The 19,207-nt window shown below is 47.6% G+C and overlaps 1 protein-coding gene across 1 annotated transcript in view; it reads right to left on the minus strand.

Moving 5' to 3' along the window:
* Window positions 1–209: 209 nt before the first annotated feature.
* The window catches only part of LOC111159029 (RAB43, member RAS oncogene family), a 32,822-nt gene continuing 13,824 nt past the window's right edge, over window positions 210–19,207 (minus strand). Inside the window, exons 2-3 of the mRNA XM_022521386.1 lie at window positions 2,701–2,884; window positions 210–530 (exon numbers count right to left, since the gene is read on the minus strand). Coding sequence (XP_022377094.1) covers window positions 280–530; window positions 2,701–2,884 — 435 coding nt within the window. The 3' untranslated portion in view covers window positions 210–279. The remainder of the gene's footprint in view (window positions 531–2,700; window positions 2,885–19,207) is intronic.

Here is a 19,207-nt window from a genome sequence, read left to right on the forward strand (position 1 = left end):
CCCCAGCTGGTAGAATGGGCTCCACACCCGACACCCGGTATGATGCCAGGTCTCCCTCACAAGGTACCCGCTTCTTCCTTCCTTCCTCGAAGGTAGCCTTCCCATCAAGTACCCAGGCCACGGAATGGATCATTCCAGGACTTTATCTGGCTGCTCTAGAATCACTGGCGCCATAGAGGGCCAGCTCTGGAGGGGGGCCCGGCAGGCCAGAGAGAGACAGAGAGAAAGAGAAAGAGAGAGGAGGTGGGGAGGGCCCTGCCTGCCTGCCCTGTCCCCCGGTCAGCAGCCACAGCCCCAGCTCTCCCCGACGTCCTTGCTGTCCAGCTGGATGTGGTCGGTGCCCTTCTCGCTGAGCAGAGGGCCGCCATGCCTGACGACCAGCTCCGTGGCCACCCTCACGAAGGCCTCCTCCACGTTGCTCGAGTCCTTGGCGGACGTCTCGATGGCACACAGGATGTCGTAGTGCTCTGCCAGGCTCTGCGCCTCGGCCAGAGGGACCTCCCGGAGCTCGCCCAGGTCCGACTTGTTCCCTGCAGGGAAAGGCCGGGAGCGGCTAGGTGAGGCCCACAGGTGCCAGCAAGCCCTGTCCCCTCCCTGGCAGGGCCAAGCTGAGAGACCCCGGTGGCCCTGTCCGCCACCAACGAATACTATTTTGTGTGACCATCTCTTTTTTTTTTTTTAAGAAAACAAACAAAAAAGACCTTGTTAAATTTTAAAACGCTTATTTTAACCTTCCATCCCTCATTTTTTTTTCTCCTTTTTCTCTTTGCCAGAGGCTCACGTACTTTTTGCTTCCTCCTAACAAGTAGGAGCAGGAGAGTTTGGTGCACAGAACGTGGTACTTCAGAGCTGTGAGGAACTTCGGCTCCCCTGCCCTAGCTGTGTGACCCTCAGGTAAGTCACTCCATTCCTGAGAGTCAGTTTCCCCATCTCTGATGCCACCTTCAGCGAGGGAGGGGGACTGATGGTACATGGAGCAGGAAAACAGCTGGAGCTCACCAGGCACGCCCTATGTGGCCGTGTTAACAAGGAGATCAAGCATTGCCAGGTCTGTTCTTTGCTAACATTTTGTTATGCTTATTATCTATTCTCTCCTATTTTCCTTTGGAACTCTCTCATTCACTGTAAGATCGTGGTTTTCGATTATTTTGCTTTTCTGCACACCTCTGGCTTCTCCTACAAGCTATCAGACGTTTCATTATGTTCCTCAAAATCTGGTCAACTGCTCCTTGACCCAATTTCTAGAAGAATTCTTTTACATGGTTGACTTTTGTAATGTGACTATATGGGGAGGACCAAACAAACAAACAAAACAGAGAACCATCTAGAAAGATCTAAACTTTCTTTCGTAGCCTGAAATGATGCAGTAACCGATTTTAGTGTGGGGAGCTTACCTGGATCCTGCTTTCAACAAACTGGAAAAAAAAAGTACGCGTGATATTTAGGAGCAATGATAAATCTGAACGCTGATCAGCTACTGGATTGTATTATGAAAATATCAATATTTCTCAGATGTGAAAATGGGATTGTTGTTAGGTACTTTTTAAGTGTTTGTATCTTGTATCGATTCATGCTGGAATATTTACAGGTGAAATAGTTAACGGTGCTGGGATTCGCCCCAAAGCAAGACAAAGGAGGGGAAGAGACGAGGGTAGAGGAGAAACTGGCCATGGAGTTGCGCAGGCTGAAGCCGGGGGTTGGGTATTCGGGGTTCACTGCACTATTCTATTTTTCGTATTTGTATAAAACACCTCTAGGACAGGATGTTTTACTTTAAATGTTCTGGATAAAAGGGAAGTGTAAGGCCAGGTAAGGAGAACTCCACTCCGGCCTGGGGAGTCCAGCTCGGCCAAGCGCTCCCCCATCCCAGGCCAGGCAGGCTGGGTAGAACCAAGCACCACCCTTTCCCCAGATGGAGCGATGGTGAGGCCCCATCTGAACAACCTCATCTTGGAAGAAATCAGCCTGACAGTTGGAATGAGAACCCCAGGGACCACAAAAATGGTCCAAAGCTTCTTGGGCTCAGGTCTGGGAAGGTGATTTAGGAGGGAAAGGGAAAATGGCAGTAAGAGCAACAGAGGTTCTCAAAGTGGGGGTCCCTCGGGCACAAACATGGCACTACCTGGAAACCTGTGAGAAATGCACATTCAAGGGCCTGGCATCCATGTTTTCACAAACTGCAAAGTGATCAGGAAGCACAGAGATGGTTGAGAAGCCTTGCTCTGCAGTGCAGTGTGACAGCAAGTCACTGAATGATGACTGGCAGAGCTCAGGCTGCCTATTCATGAGCTCACAGGCTGCATGGACTGGGATAAATTACTTCACTTTTTTGAGCCTCAGCTCCAGCCCCTGACAAACAAGGAGTTGCCGGGGTTACGGGAACTAAATCCAATGACATCCATGAAGCTTTAACCAGTGTTACCCACCGTGGAGATACCTGGTAACTGCAAAGTGAACATTAGCTCCCTTTCTTCCTCCAATTCCGATTTTGAATATAACTTATATAAGTGATAGGCAGCATGAGAATTTGGAAGATCACTGTTCCAGTTCTGGCTTCCTTCCTGCCTGGCCAAGTTCAGCCTCTCTCTGTGCTCCATGTGCTCTTTATTTAAAAAGGAGAAAGGACAGACAGAGAGAGAGACAAGATTCGCGGTCCTGAGGAACCCTCCTGGACCTGCCCTGTTCCCTGCCCCAGCTCACCAATCAGCAGCTGCACGATGTTCGAGCCTGCATACTTCCTCACATCCTCGATCCAGTGAGGCACTGACAGAAAGGAGCTCCTCTTGGTAATGTCGTAAGCAAGGATGGCCCCGTTGGCACTGCGGTAGTAGCTCTGGGTGATGGTGCGGAATCGCTCCTGGCCAGCTGTGTCCCAGATCTGCAGCTAAAGAAACAGGGGGCATCCTGTGAACCTGGTGGTGTGACCACGTGCAGGGGATAGGGAGGGCAATTCCTACAGACCCATGCCCAAAGCGCCGGTCCCATTGGGCAGGCCACCAGCCCACACCTTGGCAGGAATCACGCAAGTGGGGCTAGAAGGTGGACAGAGAGAGAAGGGATTTCTGAGCCCTTAGGAAACAACCCAGTGGCCCAACTTTGGGGGGACAGAAGGATGCAGAGGGAAGGCGGGGAGCCCTCATCTCTGCTCTCTAGAGTCCCCAGGGAGAGGTGGTAAGGTGACATTCTGCACTGCAGTAGGAAGTACATATGACCCAGGGTCCTCTGTGTGCCTTTCTCCCCTACACACCGGGCTCACTACTGGGAACAATGAACCAGAGGAGCTCCAGCAGCTCATGGTTCCTTCCAGGTGGGCTATGATGCTGGCTGAGTGTGCACATCCTGTGCCTTCCCCTCTCTGAGCCTGTAAATGCACCACTGTACCCAGCCATGTGGAAAGTTCCTCCAGCATTAGGGTTCTCTACTTTTACCTCAGTGATGCCCGGGAAGATGGCTCACAACCTGGTGGTGAGGGGGCCTGGGCTGTGGCAGTGAGGGCCCAGGGAGAAGCAGTGGATAGGGTCCTCCCGCTGGGCCTTGACCACCAGCTGGCCCAGCTTGGCCAAAGGCAAGAAACTTGGGGTCTTTCCTTGCCATGTCTTCACACTTAGCAAACATCCATCGGTGCCCATTGCCAAGCCCTCCTGGACAATGGCCATGGAGGAGAGGTGCCTGTGGGTAGTAGGAGCTCCCCTGGTTTCTGCAGAAGCAGAAGCCTGGCATGACAGACGCCAAATAGGGCAGGGGCAAGGGCTGCAAGCGGAGCAGACCTGGACCTGCGCTTTGCCCGGGCTGGGTGGAGATCATCAGCTCTGTGCTCGGAAGAGATGGGCTGTTGGGAGCCATCAGAGTGGGCAGATGCCAGGGTCCGTGGGGGGCTCAGGGTTTGTCTTCTCTGCTCCACAAATCACAGGTTCTTGGGGCTCTCTGAAGGTGAACATGAGCCTTTGATCTCCACCGAGCTGTGGTTCCATCCATCCTCTTTCACGGGCACAGGCACTCTAGGGGCCTCTTTATCTAGTTCACAAGGTGTGGGAGGCCCCCTCGTCTGTCCAGGATAGGGAAAAAACCAGAGGCCTCAGACAGTTCCTGAGGCCAGGGCTGTGGAAGGGACTGCCTCTTCCCTAGGCGCCACCGACAGAAGTTTAAGAATTAACAAACTCTGGGCCACAACATGCCCAGTGGAACCCTCCAGTCCTGAGAGCTCCTATTTACTCCTCAACTATAAAAGGCTCCAAGGAGACCAGGTGTCTGCTAGCTCACACATGGGGTGAAACCTGGAATCCAGATGACCAAGAAACTCATCTCCACACCCCAGAGGAGAGCACATAAGAGAGGCCAAACAAACACAGAAGAAAAGTGACTTGGACCAAACAAAAACTATACAGAGGCCAAGTTTTGTTTACCAAAGACAAACATCAGTATTTTCAGAGATAGGAAAAGATCGTAAAACAATAATAGAATACTATTTCTTAAAAAAAAAAACCAAAAAAAAAACAACAGTTGAGGGAGTATTCAGAAAAAGAAAACAGAGGGGCACCTGGCTGGCTCAGTTTGAAGAGCATGCAACTCTTATCTTAGGGTTGTGGGTTCAAGTCCCATACTGGATGTAGAGATTACTTAAAGATAAAATCTTAAAAAAAAAAAAAAAAAGAACTTTTGATAATTAAAAACAGAATATCAATGGAAAATGCAACCTAAGAGTTGGAACATAAAGTTGAAGAAATCCCACCAAAATAAAGAAATACAAAGAGATGGATCAGAGAGGGAAAAAAATTGTAGAGCCAGCCTAGGAGGTCCAATATGGGAATACTAAGCATTTCAGAAGAAAAAAATGGTAAAATCAAGGGGAGGAAATCAAAGAGAAACTTCGAGAAAACTTCCTCTGGGTTGAAAGAGCCCACAAAGCACCCACACAATGGAGGAAAACAAACCCCACAAAACACAACATGTGGGAATTCCACAACAGTGGGGAAGGGGAAAAGGTCCTAAAAGCTTCCAGAGAGGAAAAGAATAAGAAAAAAACAGGTTTTAACATTAAAGTTTGACAAAATCCACATGGCATTAGATACTCAATGAAAAAAATGCCTCAAATTAGGAGAGAAAATTATTTCCAACCTAGAATTCTCTACCCAATTAATCATCAGTCGAGTGTAATGGTTTACTAAACACATTTTCAGATATAGGGGCCTCAAAAAATTTATCTTCCTGCCACCCTTTCTCAGGAAGCCACTGATGGTTCCTCTAACTAAAGAAATCAACTGAAAAGAAGAAGATGTGGGATTCCCCAAAACAGAGAATTCAACTCAAAAGAGAGGCATAGGGAACCCCAGGATGGTGGTCGAGGGAGATCCCAAGACAACAGCCGAGCAGCGAGCCTGGACATCAACCCGTCTGTAGCAGGCCACCGGGTTCCAGGCACAGTTCTCAGCTCTGGCAGAGTAATTACTGGCAGCTGAACCCTCCCCCGACAAACAACCACTAGACTGAGAAAAATATGGGAGGTTGCTGCTGTTTTCAAAATGTAAACAACAAGCAGCAGGAGACAATAATCCTGAAAGACGCAAAACTTCTAAGTTGCGTCTCCCATCACCATGACTCTCTACCCGGCGATGGCTTCCTGACTGCCAGACAGTGGGCTAGAACCCAAGCAAAGCAGGCTGGTCCCATGTGGCCAGGAGGCAAACAGATTCTGGAGCAGCTGATGGGACTGGAACGAGGAGCGAAGCAGGAGTGGGAAAGCCGAAAGTCTGGGTGTGGTGTGGGAGTCTTTGGTGAGTCCTTCCCTGAGGGATCCATGCACACGGTGGGACTACCAGAATTTTACCAGAGAGTGACTCTGGCTGGGTTGAGAAAAGACCAGAGATAGAGGCTGAGCAGTGCTAAGGGAATGCTGGTTCCAATCCAGTCATAATGAAGAGGCGTCCCTAGCACCTTGTTCAAAGTAACCTAGATAGTAACTGGAGACATCAGAAAGGCTGTCACCTACGAGTGAAGACCATGACCAGACAAAGGCCTCCAGATACCTGCCCTAACAAAGCCTAAAACCAAACACCAACATGAGTTTCAGGTTTGGAGGCTGACTTCTGTCAAGACAGAGAGGCTAGAGAAACATCCTTGGACTTCTACCTATCTGCCCTAACAAAACATAAAAGCAAAGCTACACAGGTTCAAGGTGTTTGGACAGCAAACTGAATTGACTATTAGGTCATGAATCAGTGGGGGTGCCTGGGTGGCTCAGTCCATAAAGGGTCCACCTTCGGCTCAGGTCATGATCTCTGGGTCCCGGGATTAAGCCCCACATTGGGCTTCCTGCTCATTAAGGAGTCTGTTTCTTTCTCTCTCACCCTCTGCTTCTCCCCACCTTTGTTCTCTCTCAAATAAATAAATCTTTTTAAAAAAATGTGGGGCGGACATGAATGAATACTCTTCAAAAGAAGAGAACAGAATCCAGACTCTCAATATAGCATCAACCATTATTTCTAGTGTATAATAAAAAATTGCTAAACATGCAAAAAAACCCCACAAAAAACCAAAAAAACCCTAAGAAAATTTGATTCACAAAGAAAAAAAAACAGTCAGTAGAAAATGATGCCAAAATGATCAAAATATTGGATTTTAGTAGGCACAAATATTAAGGCAGTTAAGTATGATCAGAGAATTAAAGGAAAATATGATTACAATGACTGGGCAAATAAGGAATATCAGCACAGAAATGGAAATTATTTTTTTAAACATATAAAAAAGAGTAGAAGTTCTAGAACTTAAAAGTACAATAAGTGAAGTAGAAAATTCATTCTGTGAGCTGAGCGGCAAAATGGAGATGGCAAACACACACACACAAAAAGAACTGGTGAACCTGAAGAAAAATCAGTAGAAATTATTCCCTCTGAAGAACAAAGAGAAAAAAAAATATTGAAGGAAAAGCAACGGAGGCACAGGGACCTGTAGGACAACATCATACACTTCCACAGTCACATAATTGCAGTCCCAGGAGGAGAAAATGCTGAGAATGTGGCAGAACTAATGACTGAAAATTCCAAATTTAATGAAAACATCAATTTCATGATTTAAAAAAAAAAAACCCTCAGCAAAACCAAGCAGAATACAAAGTATACCATGGGAGACTACAGCCAAACTGATGAAAACAAATGTAAAAGAGAAAAAATTTAAAGGAGTCAGAGAAAAAGATATATACAGGTAACAGTAACAAATGACAAATGACTTCTCTCCAGAAATAATGGATGTCAGAAGACAATGGTGAAAAGAGAAAAAAAAAAAAAGTACTGAAATAAAAACCTTTCAACATCAAAGTCTCTAACCAGGAACAAAATCTCTCTCAAAAATGAGAGTGGGGACGCCTGGGTGGCTCAGTTGGTTAAGCGGCTGCCTTCGGCTCAGGTCATGATCCCAGCGTCCTGGGATCGAGTCCCGCATCGGGATCCTTGCTTGTCAGGGAACCTGCTTCTCCCTTTGCCTCTGCCTGCCATTCTGTCTGCCTGCGCTCACTCTCTCTCCCTCTCTCTCTCTGACAAATAAATAAATAAAATCTTTGAAAAAAAAAAATGAGAGTGAAATAAAGACAATTTCAGACAAATTAAAGTAGAATCTCCCTGGGAGACCTGCACAAGAAATGCGAAAATATGTTCTCCAGGCTGAAGAGGAATGATACTAAATGGAAACTCAGATGTACAAAAGGAATGAGAAGCACCAGGAATGGTAAATAGGTAGGTGTATTCAAAATCTGATTTTTGTTTCTTATAACTGCCATATAAGACAACTAACCAAAAAACTATAAATAATGACTATAAGGTGGGGTTTATAATGTATTAGAAATAAAGGGGGACCTGGGTGGCTCAGTGGGTTAAGCTTCTGCCTTTAGCTCAGGTCTTGATCACAGGGTCCTGGGATTGAGGCCTGCATCAGGCTCTCTGCTCAGCAGGGAGCCTGCTTCCGCCCCTCTCTCTGCCTGCCTCTCTGCCTACTTGTGATCTCTCTCTGTGTGTTAAATAAATAAAAATCACTCGGCGGGGAGCCTGCTTCCCCACTTCTCTCTCTGCCTACTTGTGATCTCTGCCTGTCAAATAAATAAATAAAAATCTTTAATAAATAAATAAATATCTTTTAAAAAAATAAAGAAATAAAAAGTATGACAATAATAGTGCACCAAAAAAGGAGGGCAGTTAAATGAAATCATACTATTGCAAGGTGAGCTACACTTGTGAAGTGTCAGAGGTGAAGTGAGAAATGAGAAGTGTTAAGTGTCAGTTGTAACATATGACGTTATACAAAACTGACTCTAAAGAAACTTTGTAAGTTAGTCCTATCAGCTAATAAGAGAAATAGAAGGTCAATAGAGGAAATACAGTGGTATTCTTTAAAAAAAAAAAAAAATCAATTAAACCAAAAGAAAGGAGGAAAGGAATAAAGGAATAAGAAATAGAAGAGGGAAAGAGAAAAGGAGGAGCAAATGGTAGATTTAAACTCAAACAGATCAGTAATTACATTAAATATAAATGGACTAATCACTCCAAATAAAAGCCACAGCTTGTCAGACTGGAAAAAAGGCAAGACTATACGCTATCTCCCTTAAATATAAAGACACAAATAGGTAGCAAAAAAAAAAAAAAAAAAAAAAAAAAAAAATATATATATATATATATATATAGTACATGTTAAAAGTAAGCATAAGAAAGTATGACTCAAGTTATAGGAGTATGTTAGGCTTCCAAACAAAGAATTACAAGAGATAAAGAGAATTTTGTAATGGTAAGAGGCAATTATCAGAAAAGACATAATGATACCAAATATGTATCCACCTAACTGCAGAGTTTTAAATTTCATGAAGTTAAAACTGACATAACTAAAGGGAGAAACAAATCCACATTCGTAGCTGGAGATTTTATTACCTCTTTCTCAGAAATTGATACAGTTGGTAGACACCGCCCCCAAAAAAATCAGCATGGATAAAGAATATCTAAACAACACTATTGCTCAAAGTGACATTTCCAGAACATTAAACCCAATACTGCAGAACAGCACATTTTTTTTCAAGTGGACCTAAATATTCAACAAGGTAAACCATACATATGCTGGGCCTCAAAAGTCTCAATAAATTTCAAATGGCTGAATTCTTAGACTATTACTCTAATCACACACCCACACCCCCCCACAACACACACATGCAAAACTAAAATAGAAATCAAGAAAGCTCTGAGAGATTTCTTCAAGAAGACAGAACGGAGAGGTGCCTGAGCCATGGGGGTTTTGAACCAATCAGGCTTACTAACTGACTTTCAGTCAGTTAAGTGTCTGACTTCGGCTTAGGTCATGATCTCCCGTCCTGAAATCGGGCTGTGTCAGGCTCCCCGCTCAGTGGAGAGTCTACTTCTCTTTCTACCTCTCCCTCTGCCCCTTCCCCCACTCATGGTGACTCTCTCTCTCTCAAATAAATAAATAAAATCTTTTAAAAAACCAAAAACAAAAACAGAAGACGGATTTGAGAAAAGGCCATACATTGAGAGGCAAGGTATACAATACACTGGACAGATAGGGAGGAAAGGTGTATCAATTAGGATCCCCCTTAACTGGGGAGATGAATTAACGGTAAAAACATAGACACCTAAGCAAAACCAACATGATTACTACTTCCAGGAAAAACTGGTGACCATGGTAAATGAAAAATAATGGCAGTGCACCACATGGCTTAGAAGTGAACAGCACTTACTAATCATAAGGTCATTCACCCATTTCGGTAAGAACTTACTAGACACCTACTATGCGTTCCAGATGCTGGAGTGGAGATACCAGGGCTGACAAAACAGATGCAAATTCCTATCCTCAAGCTTATAGTCTGGTGCAGGAGACAAATGCTAAGTAAGATCCTAAGTAATAAGGATTTATAGTTATTATAAAACATATATATTTATACCTACATATATAATATAAATTAAGATATTTATTATAAAATAAATAACAAAAATAATAAGTATGCTAGATAGTGAAAAGAGTGGAACAAATGAGCAGGGGAAGAAATTATAAAGCACACTGAAGAATGAAGATTTAGCCAGGACAGTCACAGAAGGCCTCATTGAGATAATCATTGGTAATGATCTGGAAAGGGGTGCCTGGTTGGCTCAGTCGGTGGTGTTGGAGTCTTGATCTCGGGGTTGTAGGTTCAAGCCCCAGGCTGGATGTAGACACTACTTAAAAATAAAATCTTTTAAAAAATAAATATACAGGGGTGCCTGGCTGGCACGGTCAGGAGAGTGTGCGACATTCAATCTCTGGGTGGTGAGATGGAGCCCCGTGCTGGGTGTAGAGATTACCAAAATATAAACTTTAAAGAAATTCTCTTTAAAAAATAGGGGCGCCTGGGTGGCTCAGTTATTAGGCATCTGTCTTCGGCTCAGGTCATGACCCCAGGGTCCTGGGATTGAGCCCCTCATCGGGCTCCCTGCTCAGTGGGAAGCCTGCTTCTCCCTCTCCCACTCCCCTTGTGTTCCCTCTCCCTCTCTTGCTGTGTCTCTCTCTGTCAAATAAATAAATTAAATCTTCAAATAAATAAATAAATAAATATGTGGAGGAAGTTAGCTAACTATGCAGATGTCTGGGAGACAAGCATTCCAGGAATAGAGTAGAGCAAGTGCAAAGGCCCTGAGGCAGAGACAAAGCAAGCAAGAAGATTGGTGTGTTTGGAGCAGGTACAAAGGGAAAGAATAATAAGGGATGCCAGAGAAATATCAAGGGGCCCAGATCACACAGCGCCTTCTAGACCACAGTAAGAACTCTGGACTTGACTCTGAGTCAAAGTGGGAAGCCATGGGGGTTTTGAACCAATCAGGCTTACTTTTTAACAGGATCTCTCTGGTTGCTGTACTGAGAAGAGATCAAAGACAGAAACAGGGAGACCAGTTAGGAGGCAATGGCCACAATCTGGGTAAGACAGTGGCTGGACCAGGGTGACAGGTAACAGTGGAGGAAGGGAGAAGTGAGCAAATTCTGGGAAGAGAGCTGAAAGGAATGTAGTCATGATCTAATCACTGTTGCCACACAGCTCTACTGGGAGAATGCAAAGTGTGTACGTGTGTGGTGGGGGCTGGGGCAGCACTGAGAGTTAGTTTACCATCACCTTCCAAAGTCAGAAGTCAACAAACTACGCCTTCAACTTGGGGGAAGGGGGGGGGGGTCACAATATAAGCAAAAGAAATAGAAAAATCCCATCAGCTGAAAAAGAACCGGAGGTGATTACCTCCCCTCCTGCCACTCCCCAACCAGGCTGCAGGTGGGGGTACCAGGAGACAGACCTTTTTGTAACAAGCCTTGTTGAACCTAATGACTCTTTAAACCACACATATGTGTAACTCTGATAAAAATAAAAACTAAATTAAAAACCAACAAAATAGCTCCAGATTAAGGTATCTAGGTCAAGCAATTGGTGAAATCTGGGCAGCAATGGAGGAGATATTTCTGGAAAGTAGGTCCTTCCCATGACTGGTCATATTCTCATCCTACTCTCCCACATTAGAGGAAGGGAAGGAAAAGAACAGTGTCAGTGCTCCAGGGTCCAACAGGCCTGAGAGCATAAGCCAGCTCCCATCACTTTCCAGCATGGTGTCTCTGAGCTACAACTTAATTAAGTTTCTCATCTGTTTCAAAAAAAAAAAAAAAAGTACAGTAAGGGCCAAATGATAGATTCAGGGTGCATGGTACCTAACAGAGAAGGTGCTAGACAAATGCATCCATTTAGGGGCACCTGGGTGGCTCAGTCGGTTAAGTGTCTATCTTCGGCTCAGGTCATGATGCCAGGATCCTGGGATCAACCCCTGCATCAGGCTCCCTACTCAGCGGGGAGCCTGCTTCTCCCTCTCGCTCTGCCTGCTGCTCCCCCTGTTTGTGCTGTCTCTATCAAATAGTCTTTTTTAAAAATCCATTTAACAATATTTACTGCGCTATTACAATTTTTGTCTAGTGTTTTAAATATAAGCAAAGGAGCTTTAATGCAAGGTAGAATACATAAAATGTCCAAAGAAAAATATATTGGCTGTATGCATGGGCCGATTGACTTGTTTGTCTGCTATGTACTGTGTTTCTGCCATGGGCCTCCCCTCGTTCCAGGAGCTGGGGAGACTGCAAACAAAACAGAGCTCACATCCCAGCGAAAGAAGACAGACAAGAAGAATGCAAATGGGATGGTTGCAGAGAAGGATAATGAGCACTCTGCAGAAAATAAAGATAATAGGGGGAGACTGCCCAGGATAGGGGCCACCCGGGTGGTCCCAGAAGGTGGCCTAAGGATGAGAAGCCAGGCACGGGTACAGTGTTCAGGCAGAGGGAACAGTGTCACAGTGTCCAGAAGGACAAAGCTTGCCGTGTTGGGAGATACAGAAAGAGCAGTGTGGCCAGATAGCAGTGAAGCAGGCACATGTTAGGAGATGCGGTCAGGGGCAGCTGAAGCCAGAACATGCAGGATCTTACAGGCCGACGCTGAGTGTGGATTTTATTTTTATGGCAACGGGAAGCCACTGGAGACTGTCCGAAGAGGGGAAATACGTATTAGAGGTCTCTTTTATCCCACCTCACATATCTTAGCAGCCCACCCTGAACTCCAGCCCACTGCAGGCAACAACCAGCCCACACAGCATAATGGCCTCAGGAACTCTGCTGCCTTCCTTGGAGCCTCCCCAATTTCAAACCAGGAGACCTGCTGGAAACCACCAAGCATTCGTGCATTCGTGACCCAGAAGTAAGAAGGCCTCACCCCTCTACGGATCAACCCTTGGCCAACGGGGAACAAGGCATGCCTGGCCAAATCAAGCCCTACTTGCCCATGGGAGGGACCAACTTGAGGATGCAGCCTTGTAGCATTTCCTTCCTCCTCTGTTTTATTCTCTCTGGTACCCAGAACAAAGGAGCTGCATGTAAGCCCGTGTCTCAGGCTCTTGTTTTCCAGAGGGAACGCAGGCTGAGAGGAGAGGCGCTCTGACGGATGCTCGTCAAGTGTCACCTGGGGGGCTGGGCAGAGCAGAGGTCCTACTGTGGGATCGCAGAGAAGGTTCAGTAAAAGAAGCTCAGTCTCCAGGCCCAGATGCCCTCTGTGTTCCAGAACAGGTGGGAGAAGCCAAGCCAGGTGAGGGCCTACTTTCCCAGCAGTCAAGCAAAGCTTCTCCATTAGGCAGGGCCCCAAGGGGGTCTGGGTGAAAAGTTTAATGAGTGCGATCAGCCACCTTAGCTACTCAAGAGACAGGTGAGGATGGCCACAGGCTCTGTTTCCCAGAAGCCAAAGCAGAAGGCACCTCATGGATGCTGTGGGGTCCCGAGGCAGCAGGCTGGGTCCGCATCGGAGCCTGCGGGCAGAGACCACCAGCCCAGTGCACAGAGCAGAAGGGCAGGCTCCCACCATGCCGTGACTGGCCAAGGCATCAGAGCCTCATGCTGAGCCCACGCCCATCTGTCTATCTGTCTGTCTGCCTACTTCCCGGCTCCCCTTCTGTCCTCAGCAGAGCCCTGGGTGAGCAGCAATCATGGGCGCCGAGTCCTTTGCTGCTCCCTCCCCTCCGCACCGGCTCACACCACAGCCGCAACCCTGCCCCAAGCTTCCGCCCGCATTCAGTCCACTCTCCACATAGCAGCCTGGTGAAGCCCCGAAAAACAGTGTTTTAAGTAGGATCTTGTCACTCCTCAGAGCTCCACCCTGGAAAGGCCTAAATTTAGGACCTGCACAACCTGGACTTTATCTGCCTTCACGTAACTTCTCTTCAGCCATATTTGCTCCTGGCCAGTCCCTTGAGCCTTCAGGGGTCTCTCTACAAAGACCCCCGCCCTTGACATTCCCCTTCCTGAAATATTCTACTCCCAGATCAGCACATGATGGCTGCCTCCCTTCACTCCACCTGCTTTCAAGTACCAAGGACACTCACAGGTCTTTCCTGATCCTCCTTTCTTAAAAGAGCAGCCCATCCTGTCCCTTCATCCGGATTTACTTTTCTCCTGGGGCAGCCCTCACACACATGCACTTTTTTAAATGTTGCCAGCCCTTGGTCGCCTGGGTGGCTCAGTCGTTAAGCATCTGCCTTCCGCTCAGTTGTGATCCCAGGGTCCTGGGATCGAGCCCCATGTCGGGCTCCCTGCTCAGCGAGAAGCCTGCTTCTCTGTCTCCCACTCCCCCTGCTTGTGTTATCTCTCTGGCTCTTTTTCTCTCTGCCAAAGAAAGAAAGAAATATTGCCTGCTCTCTTTCATAGGAGTTTCACAAGGGCAGGGCCTGACTAGCTGGCTTTCCACATATGCCCAGTACCCAGCATAGTGCCTGGCATGTTGAAGCTGCTCGATTAATACAGGCTAAACGGGTGAGTACCCTTCTTGCCCTTAGAGCCTGTCCCCTTGCTCTGCCGGGTCTCCATCTAGCAGCTCGGGCTGCAGGCCTTGGCTTAGGAAAGCAAACCATCCAGTGTCTGCAGTCTAACGAGACTGAGTATCTGACTCAGTCTAAAACCAGTGACAGCATCTGCCAGGTGGAAACCGCCACCCCACCCACCAGAAGTCCTTGGCCAGCACGCTCACTTGACAAATAGGCAGGGACTTTGGACTGTGGGTTATACCCCAGTCGGCCCTCCCAACTCTCCCACTTGCCACCTGGCACGCCAACAGCCTCTCCTACCTTCCCCAAGCCAGGCCTTCTTATCTTACATCGGACTTCAGGGGAAATTTTCAGGGATTCTGATGTCTGCAGTGAAGTTCAGAAGCATCTGCTGAGCATGGAAGGTAGGAGTGAGGCCCAGTTAGGATGGAGAAGGGCTCCTAGAATATTTATTTACACTCAGAAGAGGAGAGCTGCAGAGGTCAGTCAGGTAGGTTTCAAATGGGTGGGGGTAGGGGCGGCTCCCCTCTTCTGTGGGCATTTCCAAGCTGTAAAGTCCTGGGTTTTGTTTGGGTCCTTCCTCTGCCCTGGTGATGGGAGGGCTCGGGCCCATGGACTGTTGCCTCAGTCTGGGAAGTATGATCTCAGGGTAAGAGATGAGGCCTGTTTTGTCTTCTAAGTCCCATAGTCAATGACTCCTTGTTTACACTGTCCCTCCGAGGCCCTACACCCGTGATGGCATATTCTTGTCTTTATCTTCCTTTCCTAGGAGAGACTGCATTCATCTTGATCTTTCGGTGAACTCCTACCTAACCTTCAAGACCCTAGTTCAAAAGTCACCTGGTCAGGAGAACTTTCCCTGACACACAGGCCCAAGCCCCGCCCAGGGCAGAATTCACTTCTTGCCCTCCTGCTCCCTAGCATCTGTGTTCTTTCCTCTGTAACAGCACACACTGCAGAGTACGCTCAACATTTAACTCAAGTGTCCCAAACTGAGATGCCTTTGGGGGCCAGGCAAGGAACATAAAATGCAGCAAGACAACAGAAAAGCTTATCTGGCCTAAAGCAAATCCAATTAAAAACAAAGCAGCAAATGACCATTCTGCAGGACCAAAAAAGAGGTTTTTTTTTAGTGGGACTGGCCTAGGACTGTCTTCTTGGTTTGTAAGTCTCTCTTGCTCTCAAGAATGGACTCTTGAGGGGAGAGACCCTATCTTACTCCTTTATGCCACCAGCAACCAGGCACAGACCAGGTACTCAATAAAGGAACCCCTTCTGAAGGCAGAGCCTGGTAGTCAGGCCAGTGAGAGGGAACAAGAGGGGGACAAGAGGTACGGTGAGGCTAAAGCTGCTTTCCAGGGATTTGTGCCTGCTTGGCCCTAAGGAGTGACTTCCCATGTGCCCCAGTGGGAAATCAAGTCTGCTCATTAGCTTAAAAGCGCCGCTAGCGGGGTGGCTGCATGGCTCGGTCAATTAAGCGTCTGAGTCTTGATTTCAGCTCAGGTCATGATCTCAGGGTCATGAGTTCGAGCCCCCTGTCCGCCCACACTCAGTGCATAGTCTGCTTGGGATTCCGTCCCTCTCCTTCTGCCCCTCCCACTAGTGCTCTCTTATTCTCTCTGATAGATAAATAAATCTTAATGATAACAAGCACGATTAGTGGTTCAGTTCCCAAAACCTACATCCAGCACCGTCTCCCCTGGTGGAAACAGAAGAGGATTTTACTCAGTCTTTCTCCAGCATGATGAAACAGACAGTAGAAAGTTCCTTGCTTCTTCATAGTAGAAAAAGACCTTGGAAAAATTAGTTCTGAGGACAAAACTCTGAAAACTGGTCAGACTGACCCAAATACGAGTTCCTGAGCTATTTTTCATTATGTCTTGGGATGTGGTGAGCTGAACCAGGAGGTGGAGTCTGCAGGCCACTCCTCTGGCCAGCCACTGTCACTTCTCCTATGTCAGTCCTCCAGGGAAGAGCCTGGCCTGGGACGTGGGGTGACAGACTCGGGGTGCACTCTTAAGAAGCAGTAGCGAGAAGCTGCCAAACATCCGGTATGTTAGCTGAAGACACGCAGGCAGGCGGGCAGAGGCTGAGGGAGGGAGAGCAGGGTAAAAACAGGCTGGGCTAGTGACACAGGGAGGGGCAAATGACATGGTCCTGAACACAGCCAGCTCCTCAGCAGTGGGCAGTAAAGGCTATGTGCGTCCTCCTGAGCTCAAAACGCCTCCTGCCCCCTCAACACAGCTGCTCAAGATCCCAGTATCACAGATGTCTCTTTGTCCCTTGTTACAAGGCAGCCCTCCTCGGCAGGTTATCCGCAGCTGGAAGGGAACAAGCAATCGGGAATCCCGGGTTTCCGTTCTACTCCATCAGCACAGGTGTCAAGGACAGTCCCAGTAGCTTCCTGGGGTCTGGAATTTCCTCACCGGGAACTTGGGAACAGCGGTGACCGGTCCCACTCCATAGGGCTGGCGGGAGCATGGGGTGCAGGAGGGGTTCTAACGTCCTTCGAGAACCTCCGGGTGCTGCCTGTGTTAGTGTTCCCCTCTGCCACCCAGTTTCTTTCTGCATGAGGGGTCACAGGGAAGCAGCAGCAGAAGAACTCTGTCTGACTCTAAAACCCCATGCCCTTTACTATGTACACAAGTTCCTCCAGAAACTTAAACTCTTCGTTTTGTTTTGTTCTGTTTCTTCTGAGAAACCTCAGTGATGATTCATACCTCCTGCAGGAATCCAACAAACCCCTTCCCTAACAGTCTTGGTGGGGAAAAGACAAGACGTGGGAAACGGACCAAAGCCTCTCACCAAGGAGTCTTGCCTTGGTGACTCGCAAAGGGCCACTAGCTCCCCAGGGATGCCCCTTCTCCCTCTCCCAGGGAAGCTGAGACCATCAAGCACAACCCAAGCCCCTTCCTCTGTGGCCCCCTTCCCTGCTGCCACCAAACCGCACTCACAGGCCCTCTTCAGCACTATGGGGAAACAGAGAGAGACCTGACTGAAGCAGGGAGCTAGAAGCCCCTTCACCCCTGATGCGGTGGTCAGGCAGGCCTGCAAGGCTGGGAAGAGCCCATAAAAAACAGGTGGACTGCCAACTCCTTGTGGCAACAACCTATGTCCACCAGGAGAAGCTGAGAGCAAGTGATGGCATTTCCAAGGCCACGGCCACCGGCTCCAACTTCCTGGGTAAATGGTGTCATGGAGCCTTCACTGCTTCCACACTAATTCCCTTATACCCATCTGCCTCTCTTTTTCCAAAGCTCCTCTGAAGCAAGGACCTAACCTAGAGAGGAGTCAGATGCCCTATGTCCCAAAACGAGCTCTGCCTTCCCTCGAACTGTCCCTCCTGCGCCCCTGCCACTAGGGTTCATGGACAGTACACCAGCCCGGAGTCCTGCTCAGCCTTGACCCCTTGGATGCCCCTCTGCTCAGTCCCGGCTGATGGTGCCTCCAGCCGGCATCAAACCTCCAGGACAAACAGTGGGTCTCCCACACACAGCTTCCCACAGCCTTCAGGACACAGTTGACGCACCTTCCATGATCAGAAGTCTGGTGCTGAGCCCCTTCCCTAGTCTCATCTCCCCGACACTCTAGCTCCGCTTGATTTGGACAAACACCCACACTTCCTCTCCCACACCTCCATGGCTTTGCACATAGATGGCTGTGGTAGCAAAGCCCCTTCTATCTTTCCTCCCTGGGAAATTCACATATCTTTCAGTAGCTTGAAACTCACTGCCCCCGTCACCCTGGGGAGGGTGGATTGCTGCCTCCTCTGTGCCTCTGTGGCACTCAGAAGACATCCCTGTGACGGCCATGGCAACCACAGGGCCCTGCTTTGCAGGAACAGCCCTAATTTTCAATATTCGGTCTTGCTGTCGCCAAAATAAACATACACAAACTTGTCAGGCCATGTGTTTCCAACTCCTGGTTCAGAAACTGGCAACGCATTAACAGCACTGCACGCTAGCTATCTGTTTGCACTTCTGTTCCCCTCAACCAGTTAGGAGCTCCTGAAGAATGGGGACTATCTCTTATTCACCTTTTTTTCTCGAGCTTAGAAGAATGCCTGGGAAAGGAGGTAGTTTCGAACGGACAGACCAACTGTCCACTATTTGTCATTTAATGATCTCCCCAATACACAGTTTATGTCTCAGGGTGTCAGATGGTCGGTCACATCTACCAACAACTATAATTAGGCTGGACAAAACACTTTCGAAGTTTCAGGCATTTTGCCCTTTGAATTCAATTGCATCCTGCTCCAGGCAGAAAAGGCCAGCTCAAGGTATGATTCTTGAGTGATACCCCAAGAAATAAAGTTAACAGAGCAAAAAGGCATCTTTTAACAATAAATGCAAATAGAGAAATCTGGTAGATGCTACCAAGTGATCAAACCAAGGCATCAATAGTACCAAAGCAGGAACCTGGCATCGTGTGCCACCTGCCACAGCAGCAAAGGGCAGCACACAATGTTACTTGTGATTCATTCTCACCAAAACTGTCCCACCCAAGTCGAATCTGGCCTCTAACTCAACCTCCAGCTACAGGAAATTCAGGAGACAAAGGAACAAATGCAAAGACACCACAAGGGAACCATGAGACAAATCCAGGAACTGAATCTTAAAAAATCAGTATCATTAACAACACCACCAACAAAAAGTCATTAAAAAAAAAAAAAAAAAAAAAAAAAAAAGCAAGGTGTTGTTCTGGACCAAACTATATTGGACTACGGTTCAAAGAGGAAAAACAAGGGGCATCTGGGTGGCTTAGTCGGTTGAGCCTCTGCCTTCGGCTCAGGGCATGATCTCAGGGTCCTGGGATCAAGTCTTGCATCAGGCTCCTTGCTCAGCGGGGAACCT

Source organism: Enhydra lutris, unplaced genomic scaffold (assembly GCF_002288905.1).
Source record: "Enhydra lutris kenyoni isolate GAN:26980312 unplaced genomic scaffold, ASM228890v2 scaffoldscaffold66, whole genome shotgun sequence".
NCBI classification, from domain to species: domain Eukaryota; kingdom Metazoa; phylum Chordata; class Mammalia; order Carnivora; family Mustelidae; genus Enhydra; species Enhydra lutris.